The 18,734-nt window shown below is 38.5% G+C and overlaps 1 protein-coding gene across 6 annotated transcripts in view; it reads right to left on the bottom strand.

Annotated features, from left to right (window-relative positions):
* Positions 1–18,734, bottom strand: part of LOC115335953 — a 106,097-nt gene that overhangs the window by 34,083 nt on the left and 53,280 nt on the right. For all 6 annotated transcript variants that reach the window (XM_041120334.1, XM_030002337.2, XM_041120333.1 and 3 more), the window contains 16 exons: positions 17,590–17,778; positions 16,544–16,683; positions 14,992–15,154; positions 14,795–14,881; positions 14,154–14,288; positions 13,645–13,764; positions 12,660–12,877; positions 10,685–10,878; positions 9,687–9,989; positions 8,674–8,903; positions 7,472–7,633; positions 6,589–6,666; positions 5,073–5,429; positions 4,134–4,490; positions 2,714–3,064; positions 631–762 (listed from right to left, as the gene is read on the bottom strand). In XM_041120334.1, coding sequence (XP_040976268.1) covers positions 631–762; positions 2,714–3,064; positions 4,134–4,490; positions 5,073–5,429; positions 6,589–6,666; positions 7,472–7,633; positions 8,674–8,903; positions 9,687–9,989; positions 10,685–10,878; positions 12,660–12,877; positions 13,645–13,764; positions 14,154–14,288; positions 14,795–14,881; positions 14,992–15,154; positions 16,544–16,683; positions 17,590–17,778 — 3,216 coding nt within the window. The remainder of the gene's footprint in view (positions 1–630; positions 763–2,713; positions 3,065–4,133; positions 4,491–5,072; positions 5,430–6,588; positions 6,667–7,471; positions 7,634–8,673; positions 8,904–9,686; positions 9,990–10,684; positions 10,879–12,659; positions 12,878–13,644; positions 13,765–14,153; positions 14,289–14,794; positions 14,882–14,991; positions 15,155–16,543; positions 16,684–17,589; positions 17,779–18,734) is intronic.

Raw genomic sequence — 18,734 nt, 5'->3', positions numbered from 1 at the left:
GAAAGTGAATGATCACAAGGAAGAAGATACTTCTCTCCATGTGTACTCTATTCTCCTGCACTGATGACAAGAGAAGTCAAACTTGTAATTGTCAACAGGAAAGCAAGAGGTTCACAGCCTTTCTTGTGCTGTTGTCTCACTGAAGAAACAAACAGCAGTGTCTCAATTAATTGCTGCCTATTATTTTGCAATGTAAATCACGGTGATCACTCTATAAATCGCAATCTTTTTTCTTCTTGTGCATTGCTGTATACTTTCATGATGAATAAAGAGTGTTATATTGGAGTACCTGTCACATATCTGAAGTGAGATCAGCATTTGTGGGTTTGCATGTCTTACCATATTTGCCACATAATATAAGGAACATCAAATAGTACAATATAAAAAAAAATAAAATATATATATACACACACACAAAGAGCATAGCAATGAAATGATTCAGGAAGAGCCACAAGCCTGTATCCTATTATCCTATACATCTGTTTTACTGCACATTACAGGTGACAGATTTTCAAAGATTTATTTTTATTCTGGCATTTATTACTAAAGCTTGACTATTTGTTCCCAATAAAATAGAGTATGTCACTCAGTACTTTGTACATGCATTCTAACAGTCTGCAGGGTACTTACATCAGTGACTTTTAGTATAATGAGTCCTTGTAATTTACTTTCATCAACAGTGATCAACGTCTGTGACTCTAGGTTCATTTTATCCATCAAAACATAGGCTGAACCATCAATTTTTAATGGTGCTCCAAGATCCTGTAAAAGAAAAAAAAAAAAAAAAAAAAAAAAAAATTTAAAAAATTCACCACTTTTACACTTACCCACAGATACACTATACACCTGAAAATTTTATTCCTAATAAGTAGCTCTAATAGCACCTAGCTGTAAATCTAGTATATCAGGCAGCATATCCATAGGATGTTTCAGAAATCTTGACAGCTTTTTATTACATTTTATACATTTTGTCTTTTTCATTTTGAATGTCTGACATATTTTTGATAAGTAAGCCAGCATAAATAGAACACAGGATAACATGGCAGCTCTTCCTGCCTAAGGGAAAAGTCAATTAATTTTCTGTGCTTGGCATTGCTCCAGTGGCCCAAAGCATCCATAAATCCAGTGAAACGAGGCAGCAAATATAGGTCTATTATGGCAGTTCTGTTTCTGGAAGAATCTCATCTTTGTATATTCAGATTTACCCTGACGTGCATATTGAATCCACAGATCATTCTGCGATAACATCTCTCTCAAACTTTCAGTACATTTCTCCTGTCCTTTCCATTCCTGCCTATATAGCACTGACTAGTGGGATCTGTAAGAGGCCGAGCACCGTGACATCAGGATTTCCAATAGCAATACAAATTTTCAGTAAGAAAAGCCAGTGCACAATCCAGCTAAATTTAGAACTGCTACTTCAGGAAATCCTGCTGCAGAATTTCTCCGCCTCCACCTACCTACAATAGTCTGGCCTGGGAAAACAAACTACCGGGTAAGAATTGAAGGAAAAAAGTGCCATTTTTCACTCCTCTGTCAGAAGGCTAAAGGACCTTAGTGTGTCATGCTAACTAGCTGAGAGGGGTCACAGCACGCTGCCTGTCTTTACGTGGGAAGCTCTGAAAGTCACTTTGCTCCCCAGCTCACACAGCTTCTCCCAGGCAATGACACTGTGGACTCCTTCAGAAATGGGGACTCCCAGGATGCCTGATGCCAGCCAGGATGATTGTCCCAGAGACAGGGCTTCGCTTCCTTTGCTTTGTATAGAAATGAGACTGTACTGCAAATGATGGCACATTTGTGTGATATGGAGTGATCTTCCTCCACAGAACTTCAGTTTTCACTGTATTTTTCTACTGGCTAAATCTTGTCAACAAAGAAAGTACTTTTTTTCCTACCTTACTAGTTGCTGTTCAGACTATAGAGTCTATAGTGAGATTCCCACCAAACCCAGAAGTTTAATCTCATTAATGAAACAGGAGGAGTGATTTGGTGGTGCTTGGTCAGGCACTGTAAATGGTAAGGTTCAGCCCAGGGAGAATTATATGGCCAGCATTTGCAAGAATTACCACAGAGAAATGGCTCACTAGGGCAGTCCAAACCAGCTTGTTCAAAATGTCACTGTTTGTTTTTCAACTAAATCCCTGAAATATTTCTCAACTGAGGTCTTACAGGAAATCGTAACTGCTGTTTAATGCTGGCTTTTTCACTCTGTGTGTTCTCCACAATGGTCTTCATATATTACATATCAGTTTGTTAAAAATTTCAATTTTGTGTAAAGCTGAGTGAAAATTTTCTGACCTGAAGATTACCTATTTACTTGATATATTTTTAAACTATTTCACAGTTTGGCTGTCAAACTGCTGAAAAACTGTAATTGCTGATAAAGTCAAACAGAATTTTGAATACTCATTATTTCTGAAGATTAAAACCCTGTAGATTTCTCAACCTTGCTTTTAAAAAAATACATCAGAGCTAAAACAACCAAGTTTATTAACTACAGGTACTGATTCATAGAAAATTTGGCTTATATCATACAAAAATACAGTGAATGACTAGCACCAAAACCAAGATGTAACGTTAAAAGAGAATATGTTTGTTTCTCTGCTGCCATTGAAAACATTAGACTATTTTCTTTGGACTTTAGTAGGTGCAAAGATCCCAGTTTAGATGTATAAATTCAAGAGTAAAGCAAAAAAATTCTTTCCAATACCTGAATTGTTTGGCATTTGTTTTCTAGAAACATTTGCCACTGAAGCTTCTTTTCAGGGTCAAAGTCCCCATTCATTTGAAGCTCACAATCACCCAATTTCATTCCTATTCCGATATGATATTTTAACTGGTTTTGTGCAGTGATGGACAGTTTATTTTCCCTTGGGATTTCCTTCAGTTGAGGGAGGTCATGCCTGAATTGAATTTCCAGTGTAATCTTTGGCTCGCACTCTGTTCTCACTTCAAGATGGGCAGTCTTGCCTTCTGCTTCAAGGACACAGAGAAGTTCTGCTTGGCACTTGTCTTTCTGAATAGATCCTGTGAGTCGTGACTGATTTGGAATACTGAGATCCTATCAAGATTTAAAAAAAATAAAAGTCCTTTGGATTACACATACACTTTAAGACAAGTCAGTATTGAGTCTTTTTTGGTCTCCCTTTAGCATACGAGAAAGGAGATTTTATGTTACAATATCAGAGACAAAACCTACAATCTCTCCACTGCCATTTTTCTCCCTCCCAACAGTAAGATGGCAATTTTGCCTGAATAAGGTCTGAGGGAAGATTTTAGGACTGCTCTGCAGAATTTATGACTTCTGTATCTATATGAAGTTTTACATTTACAAAAATACAAAATGCCATTTCTTCAGAGTGGCTAAGTTTACTGAACATCCTCCGCTTCATTCAGACCAGACCAATCTCAATTTTCAAACAAACTAACCCACAAAAAATAATAAGCCTAACAGACATTCTTGCATCTGGTGTCATAAGGGTTCTTTTTTTTTTAATACTAAAACTTCAAGCTTGTCTTGTGCAACATCCCAAATGAAATGTTCCCTCTCATTCTTTCAAAGTATTTGTAAAAACACTGAAAATTCTACTCTTAAATATTTTAAGTGGCTTGCATTCCCTCTTCACTATGGGTGACGCACACTTTTCTATAGTTTTTGTTTTTATATTGCTACTTAGTAGCTGAAGGAATTAAAACTGAGGAGTTAAAAGCAAAACATAAATGCCTATGAATATCTGGAAATAACCCCTAAATTCACAATAGTCATTCTTTCTAATGTAGTCAGTGAGGCTAGATGGAAAAACCAAGGAAATTTCACAACTTCTACTTTGATAAAAAAGACAGACCAGAGAATGTATTTTTTGACAAATAGTTCAAACTAAAACTGCTGTTCAGCCTTAGAGGGCAGTCTTGATCTGCAAAGGCAACAAGCAGCAAAGACTGAACTAATAATCTCTGTCTACAGAGAACACCTATTAACGGGATACATTAGACACATTCTTTGCCTAATGCTGTAAGACCGGTGTGTCTTTAAAGAAGCTTTCCAACACTCAAACATTGTTATTTTAGCTAAAAGCCTATATGGCGTGCATTAGATACCAAATCTCTCTTCAAAAGCCTCTAAGAGCTACCTGCAGAAGCTGACATTCTGTTTCTGTTTCCAGTGTCCATTCAGCTTTATTCTGAATAAAGAGGTCTCCTCTAGCCTTAAATTTGCATTTCCCAGCCTGCAGCAACAAAATGCCCTCAGTGGTGGAGTCTGCGGCTGCAGACAACAGGACAGAGTTTTCAAAAGGCAGCCCAAGCTGACTCAGCCAGTGAACTGAATGCCTGAGCATCCCTTGGACTGTATATTCGTGTTTGCAGGAAGTGTCTATCTGCACATCAACTGTTCTGCCATCACACTGGAGGTTCATTAACAAGCCAACGTTGCAGATGTTCTGTTGAAATGAGCCCTCGAAGGCTACAGCATGAGGCAATCCCATCCTCTGCAACAGAAAAGATTATACTATTTAAAGCCCACAAGGTAAAGTAACTGTCTTCCTAATTTCTTTCTAATTAATGAGAAAGCATTTCTTCTTTCTGAACCAATATGCTTTTGGAAAGGACCATCCAGGATAACTTATTTCACAAAGAAATCAGAAATTTCTCTGTGAAACAAGAGAAAAAGAAATTATAAATAAATCGTATGGGGGAAAAAAAAAAGCCCTACAACAACCTTTTCATAAGTACTGTAGAAGAAAAAGTTTGTAACCCCAAAGAAAACCTCAAAATTTCAAACAGAAAAGACATGCTTTTCATTAGATTCTAGGACAAAAGTTTATTCTAATTAAAAAGCTATAATTAAGCAACTATTTTATGGCAACAGCAGTAACATCTACCATTGCATTACTCCAAACTCTCATCTTCAAATACACTCCCTCTGCAAGTGCTCTGACTCATTGCTCTGCCAGAACAACTTTAATGACCAAAACTGTCCTTTCCATAGTGTCAGGAGATAGTTCTCTGTGACTCCTAATGATCTGAAATACACAGACTATAATGCCATACAGAAAACAATCCAGGCTTACCTCTAGACTGACGCACTTGTTTCTAAAAGTAAGTACCCATTCTGTATCTGTTTCATTGCTTGCCAGGCTCACTTCTCCATCAGCTTTTAAACTGCAAGGCCCAAGGACAATACCAAGCATGGCCTTATACTTCTCACTTCTCATGGCTGACACCTTCACTTGGTTCTCTCTGGCAATTCCCAGAGACTGAAGCGAAGGCAAAGAATGCTGGAAGCCAATTTCTAGATGAGGCTGGATGTTAGTGGTGGCATGGAGTTGCAGGCAGGCAAACATGTCATGAAAAGAAACATGTCCAAAGAAGATGACAGTAAAGTTGCTGGTAAACATTGACCCATTCAGTGAAACTCTTGCTGGAGTCTGAAAAATTACAGGAAAAACTGTTGTCAAGTTTGTTTTCCTGTCAGGCCATATACTGTTTTTAAATGCTCATGTTACTAAAAGAGAACTATTTCCCTACTACCCTGACACCATTTTGTAATCGTCCAACATATTTATTAACTCCTAAACGAACGGAGACATGGCCTAAAATCTTTATTTTAGAGTTCCATAATAAAAATAACAGAAAAAAACCCCCAACTCCACAACTCTGTTCAAACAATTACTAGTATCAGAAAAATCAACTGCTATTGCTTTTACTATCATCACTTCTGGTTTTACTATAAGTAGATAGAGCTCTAGCACTATGAGAATGTGTTCAACTCCCCTCACACCTCAGCAGGAGTGACAAGTGTTATGCATATTGTACTCATGTGTATTGGGTTTTCGTGGCAAGGTTTTGGTAGCGGAGGGGCGACAGGGGTGGCTTCTGTAAGAAGCTGCTAGAAGCTTTCCCCATGTCCAAGAGAGCCAACGCCAGCTGGCTCCAAGACAGACCCGCTGCTGGCCAAGGCTGAGCCCATCAGTGATGGTGGTAGCCCCTCTGGGAGAACATATTTAAGAAGGGAAAAAAACCCCGTGTGACAGAAACTGCAGTGGAAGAAAGGAGTGAGAATATGTGAGAGAAGCAACTCTGCGGACACCAAGGTCAGTGAAGAAGGAGGGGGAGGAGGTGCTCCAGGCGCCGGAGCAGAGATTACCCTGCAGCCCGTGGGGAAGACCATGGTGAGGCAGGCTGTCCCCCTGCAGCCCAGGGAGGTCCACGGTGGAGCAGATCTCCACCTGCAGCCCGGGGAGGACCCCACGCCGGAGCAGGTGGGTTCCCAAAGGAGGCTGTGACCCCGTGGGAAGCCCGTGCTGGAGCAGGCTCCTGGCAGGACCTGCGGATCTGTGGAGAGAGGAGCCCACGGAGCAGGTTTGCTGGCAGGACTTGTGACCCTGCGGGGGACCCACGCTGGAGCAGTAATCTGGTCTGTTTGAATCCATACTAAGGGAGTGAAAATATCTGAAAGTGTATGCAAAACTTCCAGCTAACTCAAATCCATTTCTACATCTCTGACACCTTTCAGTACTTAGATCCACTTAGTGATAGTTAAGACAGTGTGTTGTTGACAGCAGAGTTTATAAATGAAGCCAGTACCTCAAAATGATGAAATCTAATTGCTCCATTGCAAAGGCCAGAAAGTTGTTTGTTAGCAGATTCTCCACTGCAAGCAACCTGTTGGCATTATAAACAAAGCACATTCAGAGCATGAAGAAAAGCAGAGAGGACTAAAATACAAAGGAACGAGCTAAAAGGCTGCTTTCAGGATAAAAAGCATGAAGATACTAAAACATAGCCTTAAGATTAAAGGTTAGAGATCAGTTTCAAAAAGATAAACAGTTTAGTGAATCTGAGGCTAAATCATGCCTCTAATCTTGCATTATCATACCAAAAATATTATCAGCATAAAGACAGAAGTATATCTTCAAACAGTAGGAAACAGTTACTTGCTAGACAGAACTATTTTTGACACTCTGGCTTTTGATTTTGACAGGAGATAGTGGTATTTCTTATGTTTGGCATAGAAAATACCAGTGTCACAAGTAGACATTCAGTATTTCAAATGCCATCAGCTGTGTCCCCTGTTGCAGAAAGTGAAGTCCTTGGGGAGTGCTGTTGGCTGTATGAAAACTACTGCCATTATTATTCACTCTGCTGTCAATACCACTGCACCCACAAACGGCCATGTGATCCACCTGCAAACCCTGCTTTAGCAAGAGGGAAAAGCTGGGACTGCATGCTATTGTGCCTGGGCAAGCATCCACTCCAGTTTCATAACATAAATGTTTTGTTACCCACCACAAAACCTCCTCTTTATTGCTAAGCAAAAAAATTTTAGGCTTTCTGTACTGGCCTTGTTTGATAAAAATCTCTCTCCCTTCTGGCCTGCTAGCTTGCTCTCAAGCAGTAAATCTGAACAGTTGAGAATGGAGAGCAGAAAGCTGCACCAAATACACTATATAGCAGGATTTCTGCTAACCTCTAGTACACGTGGAACAATGTCAGTCAGTCCTCCCACATCATGGTGAAGTGAAAGAGAGATTTCCATAGCGCTGCCAGTGGTTTTCTTCTCTATTTCAATTTTGAGCTGTTCCATCTCCACTGTGGTTGTTATCCCTGCAGCAATCTTTCTGGTGAAATTCTATGCACAGAAGAAACCAAATCATGAAAAGAAACATCCCAGCAACAACTGGCAAAGGCAGAGTCTGTTTCATCATGCTTAAAACATCACAGCCTGTGTCAGGGTAGCAGCACTCGTAAAATAAAAGTGCAAATTCATCAAAGCGGCTTCATTTCAAATACAGATTTTCCTGTTATGCTAGACCTTCCGAATGCTACGTACCAGTAATTCCTTCTGGCTCCAAAACACATTAAGAGCATTCAGTACCCTGGAGGATTTGAGTCCTAAGGCATACACGATTAAAGCAGTGAAACTACTAGTAAGCAGGGCAAGGGGAACTGTATAGAATTCTTCCTCTGCATAGCTGTATCTCACTGTACCACAGTGGCTGAACCCACCACAAATGTCAGTATGTTAGTGACTTGAGCCTGACAGCATATGTTAGAACAAGCGAAATATTTGAACCCTTCTTTTATGGAAGGATCATTTGAGATGCAAAAGAGCTATACTTTATTCACAGATCTATAGCAGAAATGCAGATAGAGAGAAGAGTGGGCAAAGCAACACTGTACCAGGAAACATGATCCATGATGCTTCTGTGGGTAGAGATTTCCAAACGGAAAGCCACGCTAAACACTCTTCCACTCTTTAGCAGACATCCTAAGGATGACCTCAGAACTAGTTAAATCCAGTACCAGATGCAATATAGTACCTAGGCTCACTGACACTTACCTGATGGCTACATACATTAGGCCTGCCTGTCCACTTCCCATTTATATGGGAAAAATAAAATTGGACAAGACTCCTGTTGCTATGCAGCAAAGCACTTCACTTAAATGAGAACTGAATGTAGCATCTCATTTAGTCTAGATTCAGCTTCATGACTTCAGATGACAGGTACACAGTAGGACAAGAAGCCAGAAAATACATTTCTTTCACACAGTCATTTAGTACATCTCAAAAATGCAGATGCTTTTGGAATAAAGTACACAGGAATAACCTACAGTTATTAGAAACGGTTCTGCCAGAAATTAAATACTCACAGGCAGAACTCTCCTTACCTCATAATATCCAGCAGCTTCCACAATAAAAGGGATCCCGTGTTTCTTTATCTTTGAGATGTTGTGCTTTAAACTCATAGATAGCTGGGATTTAGGAGGCTCTGTGGACAGTCTGTGACCTCCAAACACAGCAGTAATCCTTTCACTGCCACTCTGTAAGGCTATAGTAATGGTGTGATTTCTTCTGCCATGGTCACACGTGGCAGTAAGAATGCCATCCAAGGGCAATCCTATTGACAGGGAAGGAAGTAAAATCAACACAATACTTCTGGGTTGTCATTGTAAAATACAGAAAAGGTGTATTACAGATTAAAAGAAGCTTCTATAGTTTTTCATAAGAAAAAGACCTTTTTTTAAAGTGTGACCATCCAGTTAGCTTACTGATATTTATAGTAAAGAACATTACCTACCATATGAGAATCATATTAAAAAAGGACTGTTAAATTAAAATGTGGCATGCACTTTGGAAGTCGAGGATTTTTCTTTTTGTAATAAAGGATATCTATCAATGGGTATTGTGTCCAACTCCAGGAGTCAGCTGTTAGAAAGTTTCAAAATGGATTTCTTCAGTCCAAAGGGACAAAGGCAATTTACCCGTTCAAAATTATTGGTAACTTCAGCTCATGAAAACCCTTGGTTTTGCTTAGAAAACAAGAGTTGGCATATTTCAGTCTTCAGTGTGATTTATTCAATGACTTTCAATGTTTCAATTCTGACCCAAATCAAAACAGGCATAAAAATATGCTTAGAGGAACTGATCAGCATGCAGGAATACAGATGTACAAGAGAGAAATAATTTACTCTGAAGCAGTTCAAAGAGTTTTTAAATAGTTTTATATCCATCTTATTGTATTTTCCCAACAATATTAAAAAGAATGTTGCTAAGACTAGATCACATTTTGTTCTGGTGTGAGCAAATGCACGTCATCTATTTCCACCGTCTGCACTCATTTAGATAAATTCACCTTGACACCTTGTTACACCACACCATCAAGTCAGAGTTTTCCTCATACCTGCGTTTTTTAAAAAGCTGATATTATGTGTGAAAGTCCCACTGACTCTGCTGTGCCCATGACTCATGATATTGGAAAAATCTACAGAAAGGGCTTTCTCATCCACCTGGAAGCTAGCTAGCCCCCTTTTCATCTCTTTACTCAGCTCCAGGTGTCCTTTCAGTTTTGCCTCCACTGGGATTGCCTGACTGCCATTCTGAAACATGGCAAAAGTGATATTGTGTACAGTGGCATTCCCAAACACATTTTTGTTCCTGAGACGGAGTCCATACAGTGTTTTGTTGACCATCACATTGATGTTACCTGTAACAAGCAGAAACAATTACCATGGAGAGAGTCCTTTGGGACAGAAATAGCCAGAATTTTGTAAGCAACTTATAAATCCACCATTAATTTAATATTAAGAAGCAGCAAAAGAATTTCCATTTATTATGATGATAACTTAGCCTAATCTAAAGAGTGAATCAGTTTGTTGTTGAGAGAGAGTTTATCTACTAGCAGAAGTGTCTTGTGTTTAAAACAAATTACATAATAGTACTTTTGGCAGCTGTTCCTTTTTATTCACCAAGATGCTTGTGCCTTTAGGCCATGGACTATACGGCACTGCCTTCTGAAGGAAAATTTACGGAGGGACTATGACCTATTACTTGTGTAACTCCAGGCTAAACAATCCCTCTGGAGCTCTGCAGTCCACCCATGGAGCCGTTCAGAAGAGTAAGGGCCTCAAGTCACACCCCATCACCCCCCACACCCTCCGTTTCAGAAGATCTGCACAGGAAAGATGCCCCCTGCTATTTCCTTCAATCAATGAAAATACGAAAATTATCAAATTATATTAGTTCACTAAAAAGTAGTTTCAACCCAATGACCAACAGTTTATTTTGCATGGTAAATACTCTCTTCTGCATTATATGCAGTTCGGTAAGGAATACATTAAAATTAAGAAGCCTCCTTAGATAGCTGCAGAGTTAGCAGCAAAACACAAAATAAAAAAGTACCATCATGAATGTTGTTTTTGCACTTCAGTAATCCACTCAGAGAAAGAAGATGAGGTATGGCCTTTAATCCAGCAAATGTGTGGTGGACTCTTCCATTTAGGGACAAAACAAAACCAGCTTTCTGCTCCCTGGCTCCTGTGAAATCCATGTGAAGCCTATTTTCATTAAGCTTCACCTCAGAAGATATCAAAAGTCTAAAAAGACAGAGATAAAAATTGCTAGTAAGATATTATTATGCTTAATTCATGATTGTCGAGACAACCCTCCTCTCACTCAAAGTAGGATCAATGACAGCTGGGTGCTCAGGAGCACATGTGGTCAGGTTTGAGTATCTCCAAGTATGGAGACTCCACAGACTTTCTCGGCACTTGTTCCAGTGTTGTGAATCAGTGAATCGGATGCTTTGCAATAAATACATGATATTCACCAGATGTTTATAAAACTAGTCAGTAAAACTACTCAGTAAAGCCTCACAGATCGGCAGACTGATTTTATTCAAATTTCTTGGATGCTTTTGTTATGATCCCTAATAAAAGAAAAAGATAGAGTTGGACAGAGTTAGATAGAGTTGGAAATGAACTCTTCTTTGTCACAATATGAAATCTCTCTTCAGTGCTGATTTAAAAGCAGCATTGAGAATTCAGCTTAAACAATAATTTTAAATGTCACCACCATTTGAGTTTGGTAAATGAACCAACAATTATTTCTTTGTATCTTGGCCCTGAGTTGAACAGTGTTGGAGAAACACAGCACAGCTTTTTAGGGAAACATGCTGGAGCAACAAGAAACTCAATTTTCAGTTTTCCAGGTATAAGACTGAGACTCAATCTTCACATTGCCTTCAGCAAACTGTCCATTGAAATGTCTGTCTTTCTAGACTCAAGTATACTACACAAAATACCTATAAGTGAGGCAATCATATTTTCATATTGTTAGACATCCCTCCTAGAAATTGGAACCCTCTTGAAAGACTGATGATGAATAAAAACTCATTGAAAATCCACTTGATGGGAAGCATTGAACTACATAATTCAGGGATGTAAGATTCATTTCATCAGTCAGCAACTTAGGTCTGTACAGACTGCATCTTTTTAGCAATTCTCGAAAAGTATTCAATCTTTTATTTTTCTCTCTTTTCTCCCTGTAAAATATATCCTAAAAAAATTGTAATTCCAGAAATTTTAAGTGTTCTGTTTTACTTTCTGTGAAGTGAGCTGCAATAAATTGCTCTGTTACAGCCTACCCTGGTATTTAAACAAATGAATGTACTACTAGAAGCCCAGAAGTGCAAGTAAGCTGCAGAAACACATGAAATATCTTTCTTGAATATTTTATCTTCTTTTTTTTTCTTTTACTAGTAAATCTAATGAGCTTCAACTAAATTGTAATAACTTCTGATTTCTTTAATTCTGTCTCCTCATTCTCCTCACCCCATCCAACTCCTAAACTGCTAAACACTGAGACCGCTACAAAACCATCAACTCCTTCACTTGCACACTTTTGTATTTGTGAAATTTGAAAAATCAGCTGGAAGACAGCTGAAACTTGGGAGGGCCAAATTTCTATTTTCTACACCTGCCACCTCAGAGCTTTCCACAATACTCAATAAAACTTTAACACTGGGAAATGCCTTCTTTGACTGGCATAGCTTGTAAATATTAGTTCCTTACTTCTGAGAGGACAAACAATGGGGGAAAAAACCAACTACTGATCTAAAACTAATATAACAGTACCACCCATTCATTCAAGTTATCTCTATACAAAGTCCTAAGAAAGCAACTAGAACACATTAACATAACTTATTACACCAACTTATGAAACATAAAGCGCAAAAGTATTTCAGTAACAGGGAAAATGCATGAAATGGCATTTGCTCAGTCCCTTCTGCTGCAGCTATATGAAAGCAGTTACATTTAAATAAGTATCACAGAACACTCTTCAGCTCCTCTATTAACCAAGATTCTAATTTCTCTACCTTGATGGAAATATTTTGCCCATGAGCTGGAACTGTACCGATTCTGGGTTTGTCAGGATTGTCTGATGGAGGAAAGCCCTCAATTCGACAACTCTGGCATTCTTTCTGTTTTCATTGTTCATATCAATCTCCAGCATCAGCATGTCTCTTCCATTGGAATGAAGATAAAGAGAGCCATTGAAACTGCTCTCACCGTAACTCTTTAGGGCTGCCTGGGCCTACGCATAGAGAAAAGAAAAACAGGACATTAAGGATCCCAAATCATAATACAGAATACTGAAACATCAGTTTGAGGAATAAGACTGCAGACAAGAAGTTGGGCCTGGGAAAAGGCTGGGGGAGGGGGAGCAGAGGGGGAAAGGTGTTTTTAGCTTTCATCTTTGTTTCTCACCATCTAACTCTATTTTTATTCGGCAATAAATTAATTTTGCCCAAGTTGAGTCCATTTTGTCCATGAAGGTAATGGATAAGTGATCTCCCTGGCTTTATCTCAACCCACCACACAGGACAAAGTTAATCCTAGAGAAAGAACCTTCTGAATTGGTAATAAAAGCTACAGATGACACCTGATTTTGCATATAAACTATCTCCTGTCATCATTCTAGACCTTTCAGCAAAAAAACTATGAACTACGTTGAATTTTAAGTACAATTTAACTTGACTTTCAGAGTTTTCTGAATTTCAGCCAAAACACAAGCCACCCACTCCAACTGCATGTAGCCATCTAGCCAGAACAAACTCTAACAATAAAAAATTAACTGTTTCCCTAACAATTTACATCTGTCCACTACACTCATTGAATTCCATATGAATTGACCAACTTTGTAGTATACACATACATTTGTGTTCCCATGTTTGAAAGTAGTTGCAAAGCAATTTATAGCACAAAATTAAAGAGCTCCCAGAGACTCAACACAGGTCTGAGTGTATGAACTGCAAAAGCCACAAGTTCAAGCAACTGGACTATAATAATCAAGAAACTGACCTGTGAAGACATGTTCTTGTTGATGATGGCTTTTACACTCACACCGTAGTCAAAGTGTTCCAGTTTAGTCTGCCTGGAAAACAGCTCCCCACTTAGGCCCACTGCTCGTGGAAACTCAAGCTATTTGACAAAGTAAAATGTAAACATAATCACTGCATTCCCATCAATTGCCTCATGTGATTTGAATCTAAACTTTTAGCATGAAGTAGAGGATGCGTATAAGTAAATGTGTGTATAAAATTTTACCAATTTTACCCAAAGACACTGAAAAATAAATCAAATGCAGTAAAAAGAGTATGAAGATGAAAGGTCAGTGTGTTTCTTACAAGACATTATTGATACAGATTATGATTTGATCTGCTGAGATACCTAGGGTCTTTGTCCAGGGCCAGGACTTCATTGAACTAGAAAGTTTACAAGCATAAAACAATTATAATTCTAAAGACAATGCAGTAAGGCAGCCACTAAGACATAAAAAATAAAATGCCATAAATGAAAACCACCAATACCTGGAATGAATGTGTCACATCCATGTGTAAAAGATGTCTAAAATCTGCCTCACTGGATTTGTCCTGATATCCCCCTAGAAAGCTGAGAACATCTTCCTTATTGACCTTCAAAGTAGTCTCAAGCTCATGCTTCACCTATGTGTTAATAATGTGAATAAGCAAATTGCATTGAGTATTAACCCTGTATATTACGAAAGATGAGAGAAGTCATCCCTACATATTATGAAAAATGAAAAAGTTGTGAGCTATTACCTTGTGGCTCAGAATGAAAAATGAGCAAAGCAGGAAAAAACCCCTGCTTTTGGTAAGAAAGATGAATAGATACAGCGAGATAAAGATGAGAACCCTGAATCCATTCCTTCCCAGTACTTGTTATTATTAATAATATTCATGCATAATAATATTTTTAAAAATAATTTATTAAGTATTTTATCATATATTACTACACAGCATATTATATATTATTATACAAAACACTGTATTAGCACCAACCACATCGTTACCCTGTTAACTTTTTGGTTGCATTATTTACATGGTGAGGAACTAAAGACCTATAGCAAGTTAGGTCTGAAACGACAATAAACTGTAAATAAACAGGTAATGAATCTCTCCTAACTGAATTTAATGGGAAATTTACTCACATTTTGGTGACTTTGAGTTAAAATGCATATTTCAACATCTTTGGGGAACAAGCTGTAGTTATAAGGATGAGTTAAGCCAGCACAAATCTAAAAAAAGTTTGAGAGGAAATGCAAGGAACATAAGATATATACAGTAAATCACTCATTTGCTGGCTTTTTTGGTATGCCAGAGTAAAGGAAATTCTTGTATAACTCACATAGGGGTTTTCAGGTTGGTAACCAAGTCTAAGAGTTTGAACTGTTTCCTCCACTCCATTTATCAAAATTTTTGTTTCCAAGAAATAGTACTTTTGCTTTTTGTCAACAGTAAATGTTTCCTGCAGAAGGAAGCTCTGCAGAATGGGCACTTTAAAAGGATGCCTAGAACAAAACAAGGAATAAGCAAAATGTAAAAGATCTTAATAGGCAACTAAAAAAGAAATCATGCAGAGTTCAACCTGGACTCCAAAATTTTCAGTTGTAGATACCATCAGGGTGTCAGATACAGAAGCAAAACACATAGGACCAGGACCTCTAAGAAATTACTAGAGCATAATTACAACTTCATACAAACTACACACATTTACCAGAATTTCTGATAGTTTCCATCCTGGATTCAGGAAAGACTTGGAAGAGCATAGGAGGGGGTGATGCTCTAAAATTCTGACATGCATAACCAGTACATACACTTTATACACCTGCATGGCCAAGACCTCATTTCAAATAGGAACGGTGTCCAAAAGCTTATGGCAGCCTTGAAAACCTCACCTATCAACCACATTTTATGCTTTCTGTAGAAACAATATCTGCATATCAAGAATCCTATGCAACAGATGTTCAGCCACTATGTAGTTCTTGGAGTAGTTGACTACTTCAGTGGAATGTTTTATAGACTTTATTAAACATTTCTACACATTTACTTAGTTGGATGTCTTGGAAAAATGCATTACCTTTTATAAGCAGACATTGGACTGCCTTTATACATGTTAGGATATCTGGTAAAGCTCTTCGTTCTTAATTTACCTATTTTTTCCATTACTGAAAAGGCATCTCAGTTTTTTAGCTATCTCCAAGATGCACAGTGGCTCCTAAGGGAGCCTGTGCACTCCTGTTGACCCTACTATGCCTTAAGAAAGCTGAGATGTCCCCAGAGATGATCCAGATGACTCAAGTCTGAGCATACATTTTTACCAAGGCCTTCCTTCAAGCTGTGTTTTGATAATGGGTAATGAAGAGAGAAATTTCAGAGACAGCCAATATCTAGAAGCAGCACACTCATTCTCATGAGGAAATGGAAACATGTTCCAAAATCTAAACAAGACCATTTGTTATGTGCTTTAAGAGGGATACCTTTGGCTTTAGAATGGCTATATTATTCCTAAGGACTAGAAGAAAAGGCATCTGGATGTCACATAGGATCAGATCTGGATTTTGGTTGGACACACCATAAATCTGTTTTCATGAAAGGAGGCTATACGCCCAATAGAGTTGCCAACAAACACGTTGCCACAGCACATGTGGCCTGTTGCCTTTGACAACTTTCTTCACTATCATTTCAATAAAGAGGGCAAAAGCTAATGGATGCAAATAACCAGCCATGAAGTCGGTGTGCTTGAGCAAGTTCAGACAGCCAGATAGCAGGAAGCATGGGCTTTGTGCCTGTGGCATTTCCACTTTGTAAAGCCCAGAACATTTCCCAGGAGCATCAAGATGCACATTAAATTTAGGCCAAAACATTCTTCAGAGATAGAAATAATACAACTACTGAACCTGAAATGGAGGGTTCCACATTTTTGATAGAGCATCTTCTCCTTCTTCAGCTCTTCTATCTGACCTTCAAACTGCAGCACGACAGGAAGACTTTTATAATCTCTCCATACAGTCCTCACAGAAAAGTTTGTCTTCTTAGGCTGCACTCAAATCATGAGACCAGAAGAGGAAAGGACAATTGCATCAGATTTACTGCATCCGTATTCAGGAACATCAACATAAAAACCACATTGTTGAACAGGCTGCAGTGAGGCTGCCATTTCACAGATCAACCCCTTTCAGTTTAAATTCTGGTCTTTGTTTACATAGGATTAAAAGTGACATTAGTAGAAAACTGACTTCAGCAGAAGACAAACACCCTATAATGTGTCACTTGAGTGTAACCTGTTTGCAATATGAGCAAGCTTTAGCTCTGGTACCAGTACATTTACATTCAAAAACTGATGGGATTTTCAAAGCATGGAATGCTATGACTAGAAAAACACTTTTTGTTTTAAGATGTCCTGCAAGGAAACGACCAAAGTAACTGATCAAAGTATCTCTTTGGAGGATAAACTGCAGATTACCCTTCCTGTGCCACAGACATCAAGCAAAATAAAAATTATTTTAAGGTTGGAAGGGATGTAGAGGCTAAAATAGCATATAAACCCAGGCTGTTACTATGCTTACTAGCAGGCAAGATATTTTGATTCTCCAAGGCAGTAGAATCTTCCACACCTGCCATACATCTGCATCAAAATGTAAGTAATCACATCTACAGCATTCTTTCTAGCCATGTAGCCTCTCTTTGTCCTCTCCTTCCTGACTTTCTGTCTGTAGTTGTCCTCCCAAATAGGTGAGAAGTACACAAAACTACACCACACAAGTTTTTGTTTGTTTTCTTTTTCAATCTAGTTTTACACTGCAGGTTGTCAAAACAGAAAGAAATAGAAGCAGGACTAGAAGTGTTTAAGTTTCAACGCTAGCAATAACATCTCTCAGGAAGGTGGCAGACCTGGAAAACACAGTGCTGAGTCAAAGAAATTGAATTTGTATTTCTTTCTTACCATTGGCAGATTCTGATAGCTGGCTGTGAAGTTAAATTCCTGTTTTGTACTCTTTATCTTAAAGCAGAGAAATTTGGCTCGTTCATTATTCTCCAAATGAATCTCATTCTTCACAAGCTGATTCCACAGAGATATCATTTCACTATAGCTATGCAGAACATTCCTTCCAAGATGATTAAATGTGGATGCCTGAAAAACAAAGATGAACACATTAGTCTGGCTGAGTTAGGACAGACAGAATCCTATTGTGCCAGCAGCACAGCACAGAGGTGAAAAGAATGCATTTCCTTAGAGACGATCATTACAAGAACAATTAGAAATAGTGTGCCAGCTTTTCCATCATCAAAACATTCTGAATTGCCATAAAGATCTCAAAGTTTATTTTATCCCCTCTAAGCAAGGGAGAGCAAAAAAAGCTGAACAGTTGCTGAATATTTTTTTCTCATTCAAGAATGTTTCTCACGATCCTCCACACTGTGCCTGAATCAGCAATGATCTAACAAGGGAAAGCTGCCATTCAGGATAAAGGAAGACCTTAAACATAAACCTAAGTTAAAGATTTAGACAACTGCAGTGGATTCTAAAAGAAAGGCAAACATTCCAGGCTCTCATCTCATTTATACAGAGGCAGATAAGAAGTTAAGCTTCTCCAAGACAAATCTACACTTTGCATAGTGACAGAGGTTTATCATAGTGCTTAATAAACAGCAAATGTGATGAAATCAGTTTTAAACCTCTATTGCATAGCACAGTCTAAAATAAATTAGGAGGAAGCTTAGAAACCATAGACTTGGGGCACAGTGATTCCACCCAGTGGATATTTAATCATTTTATAGAAAGTGAAAGAATTCCAGTAGAAAAGACGGAAGACTACGCATTGAGAACCTGCTGTTGAGGGTTCTCTCACAGGTTTGTGGGAGACTGGAGTCATTCTCTAAGTCACAACAAAAGAAATAACCTTTCATTTCCCAGGATTGTTCTGAACCACTGAACTATCCAGTACTCTAGCCTGCAACAGGATTACCATTTCTCCCACTGAATCTGTTCATATTGCAGAGTTACCTGTAGAGATACTTATTCATTTTGTAGCGATACAGTGAGATAAAGAGTAGCAGCAAAAACACCTCAGTGGCAAAGGTGTTCTT

The sequence above is a fragment of the Aquila chrysaetos genome, chromosome 25 (genome assembly GCF_900496995.4).
Source record: "Aquila chrysaetos chrysaetos chromosome 25, bAquChr1.4, whole genome shotgun sequence".
Taxonomy (NCBI): Eukaryota; Metazoa; Chordata; class Aves; order Accipitriformes; family Accipitridae; genus Aquila; species Aquila chrysaetos.
Note: the sequence above shows the minus strand (reverse complement) of the source record. Positions and strands in the feature narration are given on the sequence as shown.